This window comes from Xiphophorus hellerii, chromosome 2 (assembly GCF_003331165.1).
Source record: "Xiphophorus hellerii strain 12219 chromosome 2, Xiphophorus_hellerii-4.1, whole genome shotgun sequence".
Classification (NCBI taxonomy): Eukaryota; Metazoa; Chordata; class Actinopteri; order Cyprinodontiformes; family Poeciliidae; genus Xiphophorus; species Xiphophorus hellerii.
This window is the reverse complement of record NC_045673.1, coordinates 22,740,796-22,756,928: the sequence shown is the minus strand read 5'-3', so window position 1 is coordinate 22,756,928 and position 16,133 is coordinate 22,740,796. Positions and strand designations below refer to the sequence as shown.

The following is a 16,133-nucleotide window of genomic DNA, read 5'->3' as shown; positions in this document are numbered from 1 at the left end:
CTCCCTTTTTGTGGTGACTAGACAAGTGGGGATGGAGGGTGGAGGCTCACTCATCGAGCAGAAATTGGCGCCCTAATTACTGCACTGCCACACGGGAACCGAAATCTCTTGAAAAAAATTTGTCAGCCGTCTTAGATTTTTTATTTTATTTTATTTTTTTTCCAGAGCTGTCATCAGGGTGTCTGGTTTTTATTCATTGTGTTTTCTCCTTTTGGGGTGCTTATTACTACCAGATGATTGTCTCAAAGAGTGTGTGTGAATCCGTTCCTCTCATTCACAGCAACTCTCTAAGTAACTCCTCTGCTTACAGGTCAAACAGCTGAATGAAAATTACAAATGAGGTCAAAAATGCTACAAAAACAGAAGTCAACAAGAAAAAGACAACCACAAAACAATGTTTGCCAAAGTGTGAAATCAAAACAGGAAATAACAAAAAACAACTAGTCTTATAAGAAACATGTCTTGTACATAACCTGGGCTGAAAGGCAACTCTGTGAGGAAGAGATCATTACTCAAAAAAAAAACTATTTAAGAAGCCAAGTCACTGTTTACAAAAGCACTCATGGATAAAGTTTTATTTTTGGAGACATTTTCTGTAATTTGATGAAGAAAAAAATGGTGAAATGTTTTGCTAATATGACCATTGTTTTATGTAGAGGCAATAAGAAGAAGCTTACAAGCCTGAGAAAATCCCAGCTGTTGGTTTTGGGGGCGGCAGCAGGATGACGTTTTGGTGTTTTGCGGCCGGAACACTGGTGAACTTCATAAAATACTTTCCCTCCTAAGGAAAGAACAACATGTCAAACTATAAAAGCAACTTCTTAACAAGGCAGCCAGGAAGTTAAAAGCTTGGACACGAAAAACAATGACCAAATTAGGTCTCCACGACAACAAAATTAGGCTAGCTAATTCAATGTTTTCGAGGGGCCATCAGAAAGCTTTGATCTCAGAAAGCAGCTTACTCACCTGACTCGACTCCACCAGTTCAGTCAGGACAAACAGACCGTAAGGGCAGTGGAGGATACCCAACAAGTTTTGACCCAAGTCATAATTTTAAAAAGCAGTCATGCCAAAGACTAGGGAAACACATTTAAACCTCTAAATTTGCGGTGTTATCATTGCTTTTTTCCCCTCTCTTCTCAGTGTTCAGTGAGCTGTGGCCGCGGCACCAAGCAGCGGGAGATAGCCTGTGTTTTCCAGAACCAAACTCAAATAAAGGATGCACACTGCAGCCATCTGCCCCGGCCGCGCACACAGACGGCCTGCCGAGCTCGAGGATGCCCTGCCTGGAAAGCCAACAGGTGGCAGGAGGTATGTTTGCTCTTCTTGCTGCTGCACGACCTGCTGAATATCCAGTCCGGCCGCGGTGCTGCAGCCACAAACACAACGGAAACCCTCCTGGAGGCTGCAGATGTGGAGCATGCAGAGAGCATCAGTTTCCCAGCTCAGTTTATTTCTGTTCAAGAGTAATGTGTCCTTTTTTTTACCTCCTCCCCTCGCCAAGCGTACCCCAAACACTCCCGGCTTGATTTGTAAAACTGTTTACAAGGCATATGTGAGGTTTTCATTTCAGGTTTATAACAGTCTGGCAAAACATTGGAAGTCGTTCTATAATCAGGCTTCAGGCGGGGCGGGCTCCTCTTTGAATCCTATTTGTTGGAAAACACACAGCATAATCGCATTCTGTCATACACACTGTCTTAATAAAATCTCATCAACTTGGAGGTCCAGGTGCGGCAGACTCAGCCCAGTGTAACCTCTCGAATCTGCTTAGACAAGATGTTAGGAATGGTATACGTTCTGATGGCAAGTGTTTACACTAGCTAGGTTTTTTCACATTTTCTCACAAGATTTTCTGGTAACAGGCCAACACAATGTAGAACATTATAGTCAGCTGGAAGAAAAACTATGCATGGTTTCACATTTTAATGGAATTTTTGCTATTTTTACTGTAAGTTTGTGGGATATTTCTCCACAGCCTTTATACAACTAAACACTAAATGCAATGCCCTTTATACTTAAAATAAACCCCAAAACCTCAAGTTCAAACCCATCGCATAATAAGTCTCTGTAAACATCAATTCTGAATTGTGTACAATACTGAATATTGATGCCTTCACCACTTTCCACATTTTTGTTTGTGAAAAGTCTGAAAATCACGTCTTTTTTCCTCTCACCTCTGAATTATGCGTCGGGTTGGACTGTCACATAAAATCCCAATGCACTGAAGTTTGCGCTTGGCAAAATGTCATAAAAGGTCAGAAGTCTGAATCAATTATTTGAGTCTCTGTATTATTATGTGTCACTTCTGCGAGAGCAAAGGCTGACTGTATAAGAAAATGACATTTTCCAAAAAGATTTTTGTTTTTTTCATTTCTTTTTGGAACATGCTTCGACTAAAGGAAACGTTTCAAGATAGAAAACCGGCGTGGATAAACCTAACCTCTGCCTCCTTCCCAAGAACTCCTGCCCCTCCTCAGGCTTTACGCATATCTTCCTCCCCTCTCACTTTTGCTCCTGCTGATGTCTGGAAGCAATCATCCCTGCCTGTTAGCCCCCCCACTACCCCAACATACCAACAGTTACCATAAAATCCTCCTCTGGCCCCAAAAGACATGTTTTATATCTTAATATTCATGCATATGACAACTCTGAAACCACAGGATGCAGTGGGACTCATTCCATAGCTACATACCATTTTATGTCATTCTGACAGAGGGCATGTAGTAAAATGCTTAGAAAGAATCTGGGATACACATTAGGATTTTTGATGGTCGTCTTTCATTTGTGAAATGTTTACTGTAAAATATTTTAAGAATGTGATCCCATAACCGACACACACGAAGCATGTTTTCTGATTCTTGTGAAAGACCTTCCATTTAGTTTGGTGTTTCTTTCTTTTCTTTCCTACGATTTTGCAGACATAATTTGTTATACTCGGAGTTAAAGGAACAGTTTGACTGTAAAGGTGTAAAAAACAAAAAAAAAGTCCTCAGATGAAACTCCAGTTGTATGGTTTGTGACGTTACCACCGAGTGGTTCTTCTTTGTAAAACAGCTCAGACAGACCGGATGGAGAGCAGCCGTGTACATCAAATACAAACACTAACCACAGATTTTCAGGTGGATTAAGATCTAATCTTTAACTGGGCAGTTTCATACAGGAGCATAATTTTGCAGATTGTGCTACGAGTGCCACCACCGATGGCACTTATGTTGTCTTTGAAAATGATTATAAAAAATTGCATAGCTTTGCCATCCCTTGGCACGATGAACCTCTTTGATTAATATTTATTAGAAGCATTTGCTAATGAGGGAATTTCCAAAGTCACTGCTGTATTTTAGTTGGGGGTAATAGATTTAAGGGGGCTGAATACTGTAGTAATAGAAACTTTTCCTTTATAAAAACTATGTCTCGTATCGATTCCTCTTTACATCTATAAATTATGCTCTGTTGCCCTATCTCATACTGTAAAATACATTAAAGGCTTTGTTCATGGCTAAATTTTAAAAGTATAAGGGAAAGTAATATTTTTGCAAGGCACTGTCTACTGAATTACAAGATTTATCCAATCTTAGCTGCCACACAAAAACTGAGATAAACTTTGAAAATGTCGGCATCCCAAATCAGAGACTGTTGACGCTCCAGCTAAGGACTGATATTAATTAACCTAAACATACGTTGTTGTACTAAGAAGCCCCTGTACAACTATGCAGCAAAATAACATCATTTGTCATTTCTGTTAGCTGACCTTAAATGTTGCGCAGTTCTTTTCTTATTTAAGTGGCAGCATACTATGCAGTTTTGTGTTTCCCTCCTTTGAAAGGAACACAGTAACAGCTTTCCCTATCTTAACCTGTCAGCAGAGAATAGAGGCCTTTCAACAGACTGTTCTGTTTTTGGGTTTTATATGTTTTGTTTTTTTTCCAAAAGGCGTTTTTGATTTTCAGGTCAGATTTCTTAAAGGGCTTCTTATGTTTTTACCCCCAAAAAATACCTTTCACATCCCACTGCACACTTTGCAATGATAACTTACAGTTGCAGAATAAAACGGATCAACACAAATGGATCTAAAAGTCCCTGCTAATTTGATCCAGCTGTGTAATTTTCAGATTTTCAGACCGTACATATCTGATGAGCTTACAAAGGAATCAGCTCGATCAACTCAGGCTTCACAGAATGCTTCCTCACAGTGTGAAGGTATGCTTGACGAACGACATCAAAGAGATTGTTGAGATAGACGCTCGTCTGATCGCAGATAAGTGCATTCAGCGGGAAGACTGAGCAAAGTTTCATGGAAATGTTCAACTCGGTGAACTTTTTAAAAGCACATTTCGCCGCTTTTACAGCTGCGGCAAAATGTGAGAATGTGTTCAGTCGCATGTGAATTTTTGCCAATTTTCTGAGTAGAATAAACAATAAATGCAAAGAATTGCCTTAGTACTGAGCCCTGTTTGGCCACAATATACATCTATAATGCATTTTAGGAAACTGAAGTGGTCAATCTGGAGGCTCACCCACAATGCGGTCATTACATCTCCACATCCTTGCCTCCATATGTTGTTCTCTTTTTAGGCTAGCTAATTCAATCCTGAATTCAGCAACCAGCACTTGAAGGTTGTAAACCGTTTTCCGACCACATTGACAAACCTAACTAAGGTCTGGGTGGGAAAGCAAAATGATGCGTCACGTAGAAGGAGGCAAAGAAAACACGCTAATGCGAGTAACAAGTTGATCTGACTGACTTGAGATTGGAGGTTTTCATTGAATGTTTTAGTTAGCAGTTCATAGAATCACAATTGAAGCTTGTTTTGAAAACTGAATGCATTTAGTTTCCGTTTGTGTTTCATTACAGTGCTCCGTCACCTGTGGATCTGGAGTTCAGGAGCGAGATGTTTATTGCAGGCTCAAAGGTTCGGGACAAGTCAGAGAAGACCTCTGTAGTCCTCACTTACGTCCTCCAACAGTCCAAGTGTGCCAAACAGCAGAGTGCACACGTTACACCTGGGTGGCGGGTGAATGGGAACAGGTAAGTGGAGTTTCTTTTCTTATCCAATTGATCTTTCGATTATTTGCACAGTCTCATAAATGTACAGACAGATTTGCACATTAAGAGACAATTTTCCATTAAGGTTTTATGGGATAGACCAATAAGAATTAACAAGAATTGTAAAGTGGAAAAAGAAGGATTTTTTTCTTTCTTTCTTTTTTCTTCCAACAAATAAAAGTCAGAACATTTATTCAGACCCTGATGATTAAATACTTTCTGGTACCATTAGTTGCAATAAAGGCTGCAGGTCTCTCAGATCTAGAGACTGAAATGTTTTTTCTTTTATTGCCTTATGCAGCTCAGCCACATTGGATGGCAAACCTGGATGACTTTTTCCTGCGTAGTTTTAAATAAAGTCAATTTTGTGTTTAGAATCAATAAAACAACTCGTACTTCACCGTCTCGACTTGTAGTGCAACGCAACGTGTGGGGAAGGGATGAAGAGCAGAAAGGTGAGATGTGTCGGCCCGGGGCCCACACCTGCCCACGATGACCACTGTGGACCGTCCACCAGGCCCCCATCTCTCCATCGCTGCAGAGAGGAGCCCTGTCACTACACGTGGATAACAGGGGAGTGGTCACAGGTGGGAATGAAAACTGACGACGGTATCCGAAAGCCTGTGCAGTTTCAGTTCTTGTTGTCAAAATTTAGCACATTGAGATTTGCTGAATTAATTTTTTACGTCTGTGTTAAAACTGTCACTACTGCGTGACAGTATGAGACAGACAATCTGTGAAAAATACGGAGCTCCTCCGCCTCCTCCCTGTGGTCCCACTGCCATCTACAGAAACACACTAGATGATTTTAGCTGTTAATCAAGACTGTGTACGTGCTGCTCACGCCTCCGCCTTGCTCTGTGCTATGCGTTCCAGATAGTTCCCCACCCCCACACCTACTATCCTGTCTTGAATGCTAAGGCTAATTAGCATGGCCATTGATGATAGCAGAGAAACACTTTTCCTGTGACAATAAGTTGTTTTTCCGCCATCATCACATGTAGCAGCGTGTACACGAGAATGATTTGCAGCGCTAAGACCTTCCTCCTGATTCTGATTTTTTTTTCTTTACAGATTATCTGTCTCATCTAAAACTTTCATGACACGGTGACAGTTTTAACAAGTATGTAAAAAACATATTGTTTATGAAAGTTACTTAGTACAGCTGTAGTTTTGGTATTTGTCCACTCAAAACAGTGAGATGACTCCTAAAACATTTGATTTGATCTCAAACTTAATCCAGACTCATAAAAGGAGTGTTGGCTCTTTCCTATCATTATGTTTTTATGTATTTGTGTTTCTCAGTGCTCTGCCAGCTGTGGCGTCGGCTACCGGCACCGTTTTGTCTCCTGCTCTTTGTTGCCCTCCTCTTCGCACTCCCAGCGTTTCCACACTCAGCCGTCCTCTGCAGGCAAAATCTGCCCTGAACCTCACCCTCCTGCCACTCAGCCATGCCTCCTCAGGGAGTGCCCTCAAACCTCCTACTGGAAAGTTGGCCCTTGGACCAAGGTGAAGCACAGAACATTAAGCAGCCAAAGAAACTCAGTCCCATTTGCTTCAAATTATCCAAAGATGTTGTCCCTTTTCTTTCTGTTTTGGGTCTGTGTCCCAGTGTTCGCTGACCTGTGGGTCAGGAGTGATGGAGCGTAGGGTGGAGTGTGTGACCTCCGAGGGGCAAATGTCTAAACGCTGCCGTCCATCAGACAGACCTGAATCGCAAGCTGCGTGTCAAGAGAGACAATGTGAGCTTCTCACTTTCAATTCGCAATAGAGTGTTGTATTTCTGCAGCTCCTCCAGAGTTACCAGAGGATGATTAAGGATGTCTTTTGCTTAGATGGATGACCATGTCTTGTAAGGTTTGCAGCTATGTCACGGATAAACGACAGATTGAACAGTGGTCTGTGAAGTCTCCAAAGCTTGGGATGTTTTTTTACTCCCTAACCTGCTTCAAACAACTTTGTCTTCCATTTTCCTTTGTCTTCAGGATTCTGTTTGTTCTCTAATGTTCTCCAGCAAACCTCAGAGATTTTATTTAGAGTTAACAAAGTAAGCGAGTGTGAATTGCAAATGAATGGCTCAGTTTTCAAATATTTACTTGTTAAAACTTTGTAAACTCATGTATTGGTTTTGTTTAGTTTCATACTACTACTCTTCAGAGTTTGCAAAAAGTACATAAGTCAGTTTGCATTTAGAAAGTTTTAGTTTTATGTTTTCTAACCCAACTGCATTGACGGAGTTGTGTTAAAAGTCAATGTTCTCTTCCCCTTTCCTTTCCTAAGGACTGTTTCTTATTTGACTGAACCATCTTGTTCTCCTTTTTGAACGTCTTCACACACTGCCTACGTGGAACTTTTCGCGGGACGAGATTAAATTGAGTGCGCCGTGTGTACCAAGCAAAACCGTATCTGATTGTGTTTACAGAAATCCAACCACGCTTTTCTTCGGTACATTAGGCAGAACGGCGAGCCCCGCTTAAAGCCTCCCGAAGTGATAATTTAGCGAAACAACAAACAGCGAGTCAGCAGTTTTCTATCAAAATGCCTTTCGGGGGGACTCTGAGCGCCCACCAGGGCAGCTTTAGTTGTGCCGGGCCAAAGTTTGCAGGTTAGCTCAATCACGTTTCACATGTCTCAGCAACGGCACACTGGGCCAGTCGTTTCCAACCAGGCTGCTGCCAAGTCCAGCGCTGGCAAAATTAAAATGATATGCTCGGGTAACAGCCAGTTTTGTGGTCACGTTTTAAGTATAATGAACTAATCAGCTTGATATGGGCTCTCCAGCAGTCTTGGAAAACAGGCAAAAGACTAAAGAAAAGAGCCAAGTCACAATCTTTTTTTAATAACTCCTCCCTCAGGCCAGGTGTTCACTTCTTGCCGAGACATTCAGCGGAACCAGGGTGTGAGGATGGACGGGGAATACTATCTTAAGGTCAAGTTTCGGACTCTACAGGTGCGTCTTTGCTGACAGAAATCCTCCTGCGCACGTCACGGCTCCCGTCTCACGATCTGTTTGGCTTTAGATTTACTGTGCTGAGATGCAGACGGATTTCCCGAAGGAGTACGTGACACTTCGCAGCGGTCAGACAGACAACTATTCTGAGGTGTACGGACACAGGTTTGTAACGTAGCTATGAGTTTTAAGATCCTGTTTTACGAAATTGATCCTAATGCCTTTTGTCCTTCCCAAACAGGTTGATCAACCCCTTCGAATGTCCGTACAATGGCAGTCGCAGGCAGGACTGTGAGTGCAGAAATGACTATTCGGCAGCAGGGTACACGCTCTTCCACAAAGTTCGTCTGGACCTGAACTCCCTTCGGATAATGAGTTCGTAATTATTGCGTGACTGGCTTACACCGTCTGCTGTAACGAGACCACACATCGCTGTTGATTTAAACTCTTGCACACCTCATCCCAGAGTGCCAATAAGGTCCAAAGGCCTCACACACTCTGTCTGCTGAAAATAATTTTTAAAAAAAATCTTGAACTATCAGCATCCACATCACAAGGCTTCTACCATACAAACATGTGAGCAGGGAGGATCAAGGAATGCATGCGTGCATGTGCTTAGCCAGGCAATATGTGAGCACTCACTCCGGTACTCCCAACTGGACCATCATCAAACACTTTTTCATATTTGCAAGCAGCCAATCGCACACTCACTGACCGTCCACACACACACTCTCACACATCTTCCTCCTCTAAATTTTTACAGTCAGCTTCAACTGTTGTGTTGTGTTCAAGTACGGCTTTGATTAAAGGATAAGGATTAAGACAGGATGTACGTGTTTGTCTATTTGTTTTTTGCTCACGTACACTTTAAAAAGGAGACTGGAGCACCTCAAAGTCTTCAGATAGCTTCTTCCCATTTGCGTCCTTGACTCCATGTTCCCACCTTTTTTTTTGTGCATGGTACTCATTTGGCTTTAAGGTGGCTCAAATCAGATCTGAGGCAGGAAAATTAGTTCAAGATGAAAGGGGGAAGTTTGAAGAGGCGCTAATTGAGTGTGACTTACATATAAGTGCAACGTTATGGTGATATAGAAAGTATGAAAGAATGGCAGGAGGAAAAACAAGCCAAGTGGATTGAAGAAGGATTCGAGGTTAAAACAAAGTGGTGTAATGAAAACAATGTGGTTCCTGTGTAGATTGGAAAACTATGGGAAAGCAGCTTCTTCCGGACTTTCCAGGGCTGTTTTCCATGACCTGTGTTCCAAATTAGAAAAATCTAATTCTCTTTATTATACTTATTTACTGATTCATTTATTTTCATATTATGTTCCCCCCTTCTTGATCATGTGTTGACAAGCTCACAATTTCTACAAAACAGTTTCACTATTCAGGCACCGCTGTGGCTCAGATGATAAAATAAATACGCGAAATCACAAAATAGCTATGCACTCACATGGTAAGCAATGAGAATATATTACACATTTGATATTTTGAGATTGGAAATGTAAAATTTTCGAACCGAAATTATGGGGGAATTCTGAAATAACGGCTTAAAAGACTGCTATTCTACTCCGACATTTTAGGCAAAGGTGTTTGTCTTCCTATGCTGGTGTAAATTGAAAAAAACACTAAGAAACATAATGTTAAAAAAAAAAACAGTTCACAGAATTTGATGTATTTTTAATTTCACTGACCTCTGCAGACACAGCATTCCAGCTTCACTTTACGAACTGCTGAGTGGAAAAATCTTAGATGGAGCAAACACATCTGGCAAAGTGACATCAGTTATCTGTGTGTTTTTTCTTTTCTTTTCTTTTCCTCCCAGCAGATGCTTACAATCTGTTCACTTCGACATTTTCACTCAAGATTTCTGTCTTTTCTGTTTTCCAGTCACAGACCTCCAGTTTTCCCAGACTATTCATGGGCGGCCTGTCCCATTTGCTACAGCAGGAGATTGTTATAGTGCAGCCAAGTGCCCACAGGTTGGTCAAGTTACACCTCATGGAAATTATGATGTGTGCAGAGAAAAAAAAGTACCTGCCTCCTTACTGATTACATCTGATTTTACATTTTTTGTCACATTGTCTCAGATCATCAAGTCTATTATAAGATCAGAAAAAGATAACCTAAGGAAATGCAAAGAGTGGTTTTCCAAGTGGTTATTTGAAAAGCAGTCCTAACCAACCAGACCCAGTCAAAAATATATATATAAATAAGTGGCCTCATTGTTAGATCATTAAATAACTGTGATTGACTGCATTATTGTTTATTTTCCTCAACCCAGACTTGGAACTGATTACTTTCAGGCCTACAGAATTAAGAAAATGATTCAAATCTATCAATCTGAAATGCTTACAAAGATATTTCTAAGGCTTTGGGGTTCCAACGAACCACAGCTGTTATCCACAAATGTAGACAATATGGAACAGGGTGAACCTTGGTTAGGGACTAGCTAATTACTCCGATAGAGCACGATGGCTCATCCAGAAGGTCACAAAAGAACCCAGAACATCTAAAGCACTGTTTCCCTCATCTGCCTTAGTACAGGTCAGAGTTTATGAAATAAAAAAAAGAGACTGGCCAGTAATGACATCTATGAAAGAAAACCCACTGTTGATTGAAAAGAACACAAATACTAAAAAAATATCTGTGGACTTTATGAAAATATTCTGATAACTAACAAGGCAGAACTGGACATGTTAGGAGTTTAGGCATCCCGTTACATCTGGTGTAAAATCTACACAGCATGACCACCCCGACAGTCAAACATGGTGGTGGCAGTGTGGGGGCCCGCTGCCGACGACTTGCTGTAATCGATGGAACCACGAATTCTGTTCTCTACCAAAACAAACATTCCAGATCTCAAATCTGTGCAGCAAAAACAATGATGCAGACCACACCAGTAAGTCTGCCTATGAAATCTTCAAAAACAGAAAGGTTTTTGGAGTGGCCTAGTAAAAGTTCAGATCTCTGAGACTGAGAAGTTGTGCTGTTCATATTCAAAAACAATCCAATGTGGCTGAATTAACACAATTTGGCAGCGGTGAGTCAAACAGATGAAAGACTCATTGCTGGTTATCGCAAATGCTTGATGGTAGTTGTTGCTGTGAAGGTGGAACAGAGAAGCAATCAGTGCCTGGTTGCTTTGGGTAGATTTTCCTTAAAAAAAGAAAGTCCTCATTTAAAAACTGCCATTGTACTTACTCAAGATAGATTTGTGAGGCATGATGTTTTTTTGATAATCAGAAACATTCACATAGTTTTCATGCGTTCCTTTCTACATGATATTTTATGTGAAACAGTTTCTCTGGGCTTTTTAGGGCCAATTTAGCATCAACCTGATTGGAACGGGCCTTAAAGTGGCTCCAAACACCAAGTGGACATCTCAAGGGAACTACGTTTCGGTTAAAGTCCACAGATCTGAGGTAAGCACTTTCATGTGACCTCTAATGTTGACTTTTCAAGAAATTGCCTTGTCGTCATTTTGCTATCCAAGTCACATTTTTGAGTGCGGGAATGAAATTCTATTGCGCTTTGTTTCTCTTTTAAGCATCATGTTATTTCAGTCTGCTGGTAAACTCACTGTTATTTATAAACTGTCCATTTTTGCATAGAACACTGCCCTTTTGCCCACTTTCTGCTCTCTCATTCATTTCCATGCGTAGGACGGAACAAGAATTTACGGTCGCTGCGGTGGTTTCTGTGGGAAGTGCATTCCCCACGCTCATAATGGTCTTCTCCTCCAAGTTCACTGAGAGCCAAGTCGAAAACAAATCTCTAAATTCAGTTTGATGACAGCGGGCCAGAAACACACAATAAGAGTCATTTGTTGGATCCAGTCGTCGGCTGTGAGCACGGAGGAGGGGCGTCAGCTGTGACATCTCCGGTTCCCAGATGGCAGCTAAAGGATACACTACACAGTCCACTAATGCTGCATGCTGTCAACGTTAAGTGTTTCCTTTAAACTGAAGATGAGCCAGCTTCATTTGCTTGCCAGCCATTTTGCTGTGGCACGTTTTGTGGGTTGGAAATGTATTCACTGATGTAATTATATTACCAAGGGAGTCAGGACCTGTTGGTCACCGGGGCATGCAAGAACTCGAAACAGAAGGAAAACAGCTTCTTGTTCTCTCTTATCAAGTTAAATATTTTCATCTTAAAACAGTCTTTTCTGAATTTAAATTCTGTTCCTCCTGGCAACACTTTGCAGGAAGCGTTATACACTAAAATATTAAGAAATTAATGGTTCTCTTGCTGTGCTACATAATGAGAATAAACGAATAACCACTTTCAAAAATATAAAACTATTGTAATTACAGGGTGGGCCATAAGTTTCCATACATAGGAGAATGTAAAATGTATATTTCTTTTATATTTCAGATACCCAAGATGATGCGTTTGACAAAAGAGCAAAGAATTGAAATTATACTGATGGCTGGATCGGGAAGCAGTTGCATGGCTGCACGAAACTTTAACAGAAAACATGGAATGAGCATCACACACGACACTGTGGCAAAACTTATTTGCAAGTTTCAGAAAACTGGAAATGTTGCAGATCAACCATGAAGTGGTCCAAGATGTGCAGCGATTACACAGAGTCCCACAAAAATAAAAACGGTTGTCCAATATAAATTGTTTATTTTTTCTATGTATGGAAACTTTTGGCCCACCCTGTATTATCCATATGTAACTTGAGACTTGAGTAAATCTCTAGACATTTTTAAAGTAACTAAGTACTGATGGTGTTCCTGACCTGCCTCACATCAGAGGTCAAAGTTTAGGGGAACATTTTTTTGAAGAACTTTACATTTTGATTGCGTTGCTAGCTATGTGTTCCTACTACAGTCTGTGATCTATCTTTAGTCGTTATTGGCACTGCTGGTAAAAATGTGTAAAAAAACCCAACATATTAGGATTTAAGAACAATAATCAGGCAAAACAGAGTCCCAGTCCAGTCCAAAATAAGCGGCATAAATATATCCTTGGAAACTCTGCAGCTGTAAACAAACTCAATACGTTTAATCAGTGTCACATTTAACTCTTTCACTAATGACATTTCGGACTCTGCAGTCTCTAATATTTGATTTCTTTTTCTTTGCGGGGACACATACTTGATCACAATCAAAGTTTCTCCAGGACAGCTCAAATATTCTCCTTCAGCACATGTTAAGGAGGCGAGTATGCTGATCTGACAGTCACCTAAAACACACATCCCTTCATCTCTGTCTCTCAAGATGCACCTGACTTGACAGATACAGCTACATTCTTCAAGCTCTGCTGATACAGTAAGCTAACATTGGCATATTTATTTTGATATGACTTGTTGATAATTCTACTTTTAACTTGAGTGCAGGTCCTTTTCGATATTCATCCATTTTTAGGTTATCCTTGACTATAACTATGTCTATCTATGTTTATCTTGGGTGTTAGTCACAGAGTCACCAGTGATTGGACACCACCTACTTACAAACTACTTGTTTTGGACCCTTGTCAGGAAAACCACAACATTTTGTAATTTCAGGACAAATTTAGCAATTGTCACATCTTCACAACATGTGGACATTTCTGAATCTTACTGTATTTTGATTACAACAATATTTTGGTTAGGTTCAACCAAATTTAGCTTTATGGTGATAAACAGAGTGGTTTGTGTGAAACTATGAAGGAATGTTATACCCGTTAAGTAAATCCTGCAGAGGACCCATAAGAGGGAACCCTGGACTCTGATACAAAGAGGTCAGAGGTCCTTCTCTCTGTATGTTCCAACCTCCTAAAGATTATGCCCCGGTAATAAAAGATGATTTATTCACATCTTTACCTTGGTTGCCAATAAAGGCGCTCAACACCCCACTACTAAATGTCACTGAGAGTCACATTGACATGCTAACTGTTTAGGTAAATGCCTTTGCAATGAGCGGAAACCCAGATCATTTCTAAGAGTATAAGCTCAGTGTAAAAGAGTGTTATTTCATTGCACAACTTCTCATCTTCTACTGTACATGACACAGTCAGGTATGGCATCTCAGCCACTCCGTTTGGCCTGCTCCAAGTCCTCACAACCCTACCTCTCACAAGCATCTGTACTCTGAACTGTGTTGTCATATATTTATGTTCAACCATATTTATTCTATACTGACCTCTGAACATGTTGTTTGTAATATGATACAATGACTACTACCAGGGGAGGAGACATTGTCTGCCTTTGCCATCAAGGTACTTTAATGACGTATTGCATAACCACTAATCTTAAAGTACTGTGCTTTTTAACTACTGGAATTACGTCTGATTTACAAATGGAAAATACTGACATTTGGAGTAATTCTTTCTGCGGCAGAGCCTCTTTTGTTTTAACCGGCAGAGTAAGAAATGTCTTGAAATGTCTGATGTACGACCTGCTTGCAAAGCAGTTCAGAGTACTGATATCAATGCGGGATTCTTAGATATACCAGCCGAACTTGACCCATCGAAAATCTCCCCCTGTGGGCGACGTGAGCTCCTAATCCACAACTGTTACCGTGACAACCATCATGTAGCTTAACACACTGGCATGCAGATGCTGAGCTTTTAACCAAAGCTGGGAAACAGATCCAGACTCTATTCTCTCCTCAGACAGTGCAGCTTCCTCAGATTTAAAGAACGGCTGACAATGATAAAAGTCGGCGAGCAGCTAGAAAACCTTTGGCTGGTGTCCTTTTTTTTTTTTTTAATGACAGCCAATTGTGCTTTGAGATCTGTATCAGAAGTTCAAGAATACTTTATGCACTATGTGCCATTAACTTTGTAGAAATGTAATCCTGTATGTTTTTTTTGTTGTAATAATCATTACACTGTAACTTATATGCTTGTGTGTGTGTGTGTGTTTTTAATATTCAATACTTGAATTGTAAACATTGTGTGATGTATTCAGTGGACATTGGTACTGAATAGAGAAATGTTGACTTTGCTTGCCCTGCTCTATCCAAAGATGTTTTTAAGAATCATATGTATGTATAGTATGTATGTAAGTATATAAACAGTATGTATGAATGTACGTATGGATGATGGGAGGTGAATGCTGCTCATAAGACATGCATAATTATGGTGCTATGTATGGTTACTAATCATACAGTTACTGTACGTGTCATTATACTAAAACAGGAAGGAGAAACAGAAAAATAAAATTTGCTTTTCAGCTAAAAAAGGTTGGCTTAAGTTTATTTTTTCACAAGTAATCCATCCATTAAATATACTATTAAACAAAAATTAACTACCATTTATGATACATTCTGTTACACTACTTTTGCTGTGACGTCACTTACTCAATTTTCAATGCTTATTAGTCGGTTGACCCGGTGTGGATGAATGTTTAATGCTCTATAGCAGGGCTCTCAAACTCCAGGCCTCGAGGGCCGCAGTCCTGCAGTTTTTAGATGTGCCACAGGTACAAAACACTGGATTGAAATGACTTAATGACCTCCTCCTTGTGTAGATCAGTTCTCCAGAGCCTTAATGACCTAATTATTCTGTTCAGGTGTGGTGCAGCAGAGGCACATCTAAAAGTTGCAGGACTGCGGCCCTCGAGGACTGGAGTTTGAGACCCCTGCTTTATAGTCTTCAGGTGCCGCAAAGTTGTAAAAAAAAAAGACCAATATTTTGACTGAGTCTTTTAATTGCAGAAATAATCAGTAAGTCTGACTGCAATAATCTTGAAGACGCTTTTAGGGATTGACATGCTGATGTGAGAGAATCTTCATCAGTGAAGACAGAGCCCCTGCATAATGAAGCATAAGAGAATTTAACATCGCCATTACGTCATTGTTGCTATTTTTGAGTAGGAATTTGTGTAAAAGCTGTAGCAGTGGCATGTTTACTGACTAAATTCAAACTTCTTAATATTTTGTCATGTTATAACCAAAGGTAAATGTATTTGTGACTGACCAAAAAAAAGTTCATAGTTATAAATAGTAAATTCAATGATACAAGGCTCTTTAAAAGTGTTGCACCTGTATTAAGCCCTTCTAAGTGAATACTTAGTAGAAAAACCTTACAGATGTGTACTTTCCTCCATGTTTCTACCAACTTTGCACATCTAACTCAGTCAGACTGAGTGGAGGGAGTGTGGAAGCAGCCCTTTTTCTATTTAAGCTGCTCCACAGG

General features: G+C 40.4%; 1 protein-coding gene across 4 annotated transcripts in view; it reads left to right on the top strand.

The window, feature by feature from the left end:
- Nucleotides 1–15,177, top strand: part of LOC116736304 (A disintegrin and metalloproteinase with thrombospondin motifs 20) — a 103,091-nt gene extending 87,914 nt beyond the window's left edge. For 2 of the 4 annotated variants that reach the window (XM_032588712.1, XM_032588714.1), the window contains 11 exons: nt 1,144–1,311; nt 4,856–5,029; nt 5,464–5,634; nt 6,353–6,556; nt 6,660–6,789; nt 7,903–7,997; nt 8,068–8,162; nt 8,239–8,372; nt 9,888–9,979; nt 11,318–11,422; nt 11,663–15,177. In XM_032588712.1, coding sequence (XP_032444603.1) covers nt 1,144–1,311; nt 4,856–5,029; nt 5,464–5,634; nt 6,353–6,556; nt 6,660–6,789; nt 7,903–7,997; nt 8,068–8,162; nt 8,239–8,372; nt 9,888–9,979; nt 11,318–11,422; nt 11,663–11,752 — 1,458 coding nt within the window. In that variant the 3' untranslated portion in view covers nt 11,753–15,177. The other 2 variants (XR_004342531.1, XM_032588713.1) reach the window with 2 other exon arrangements.
- The last annotated feature ends 956 nt before the right edge of the window (nt 15,178–16,133 follow it).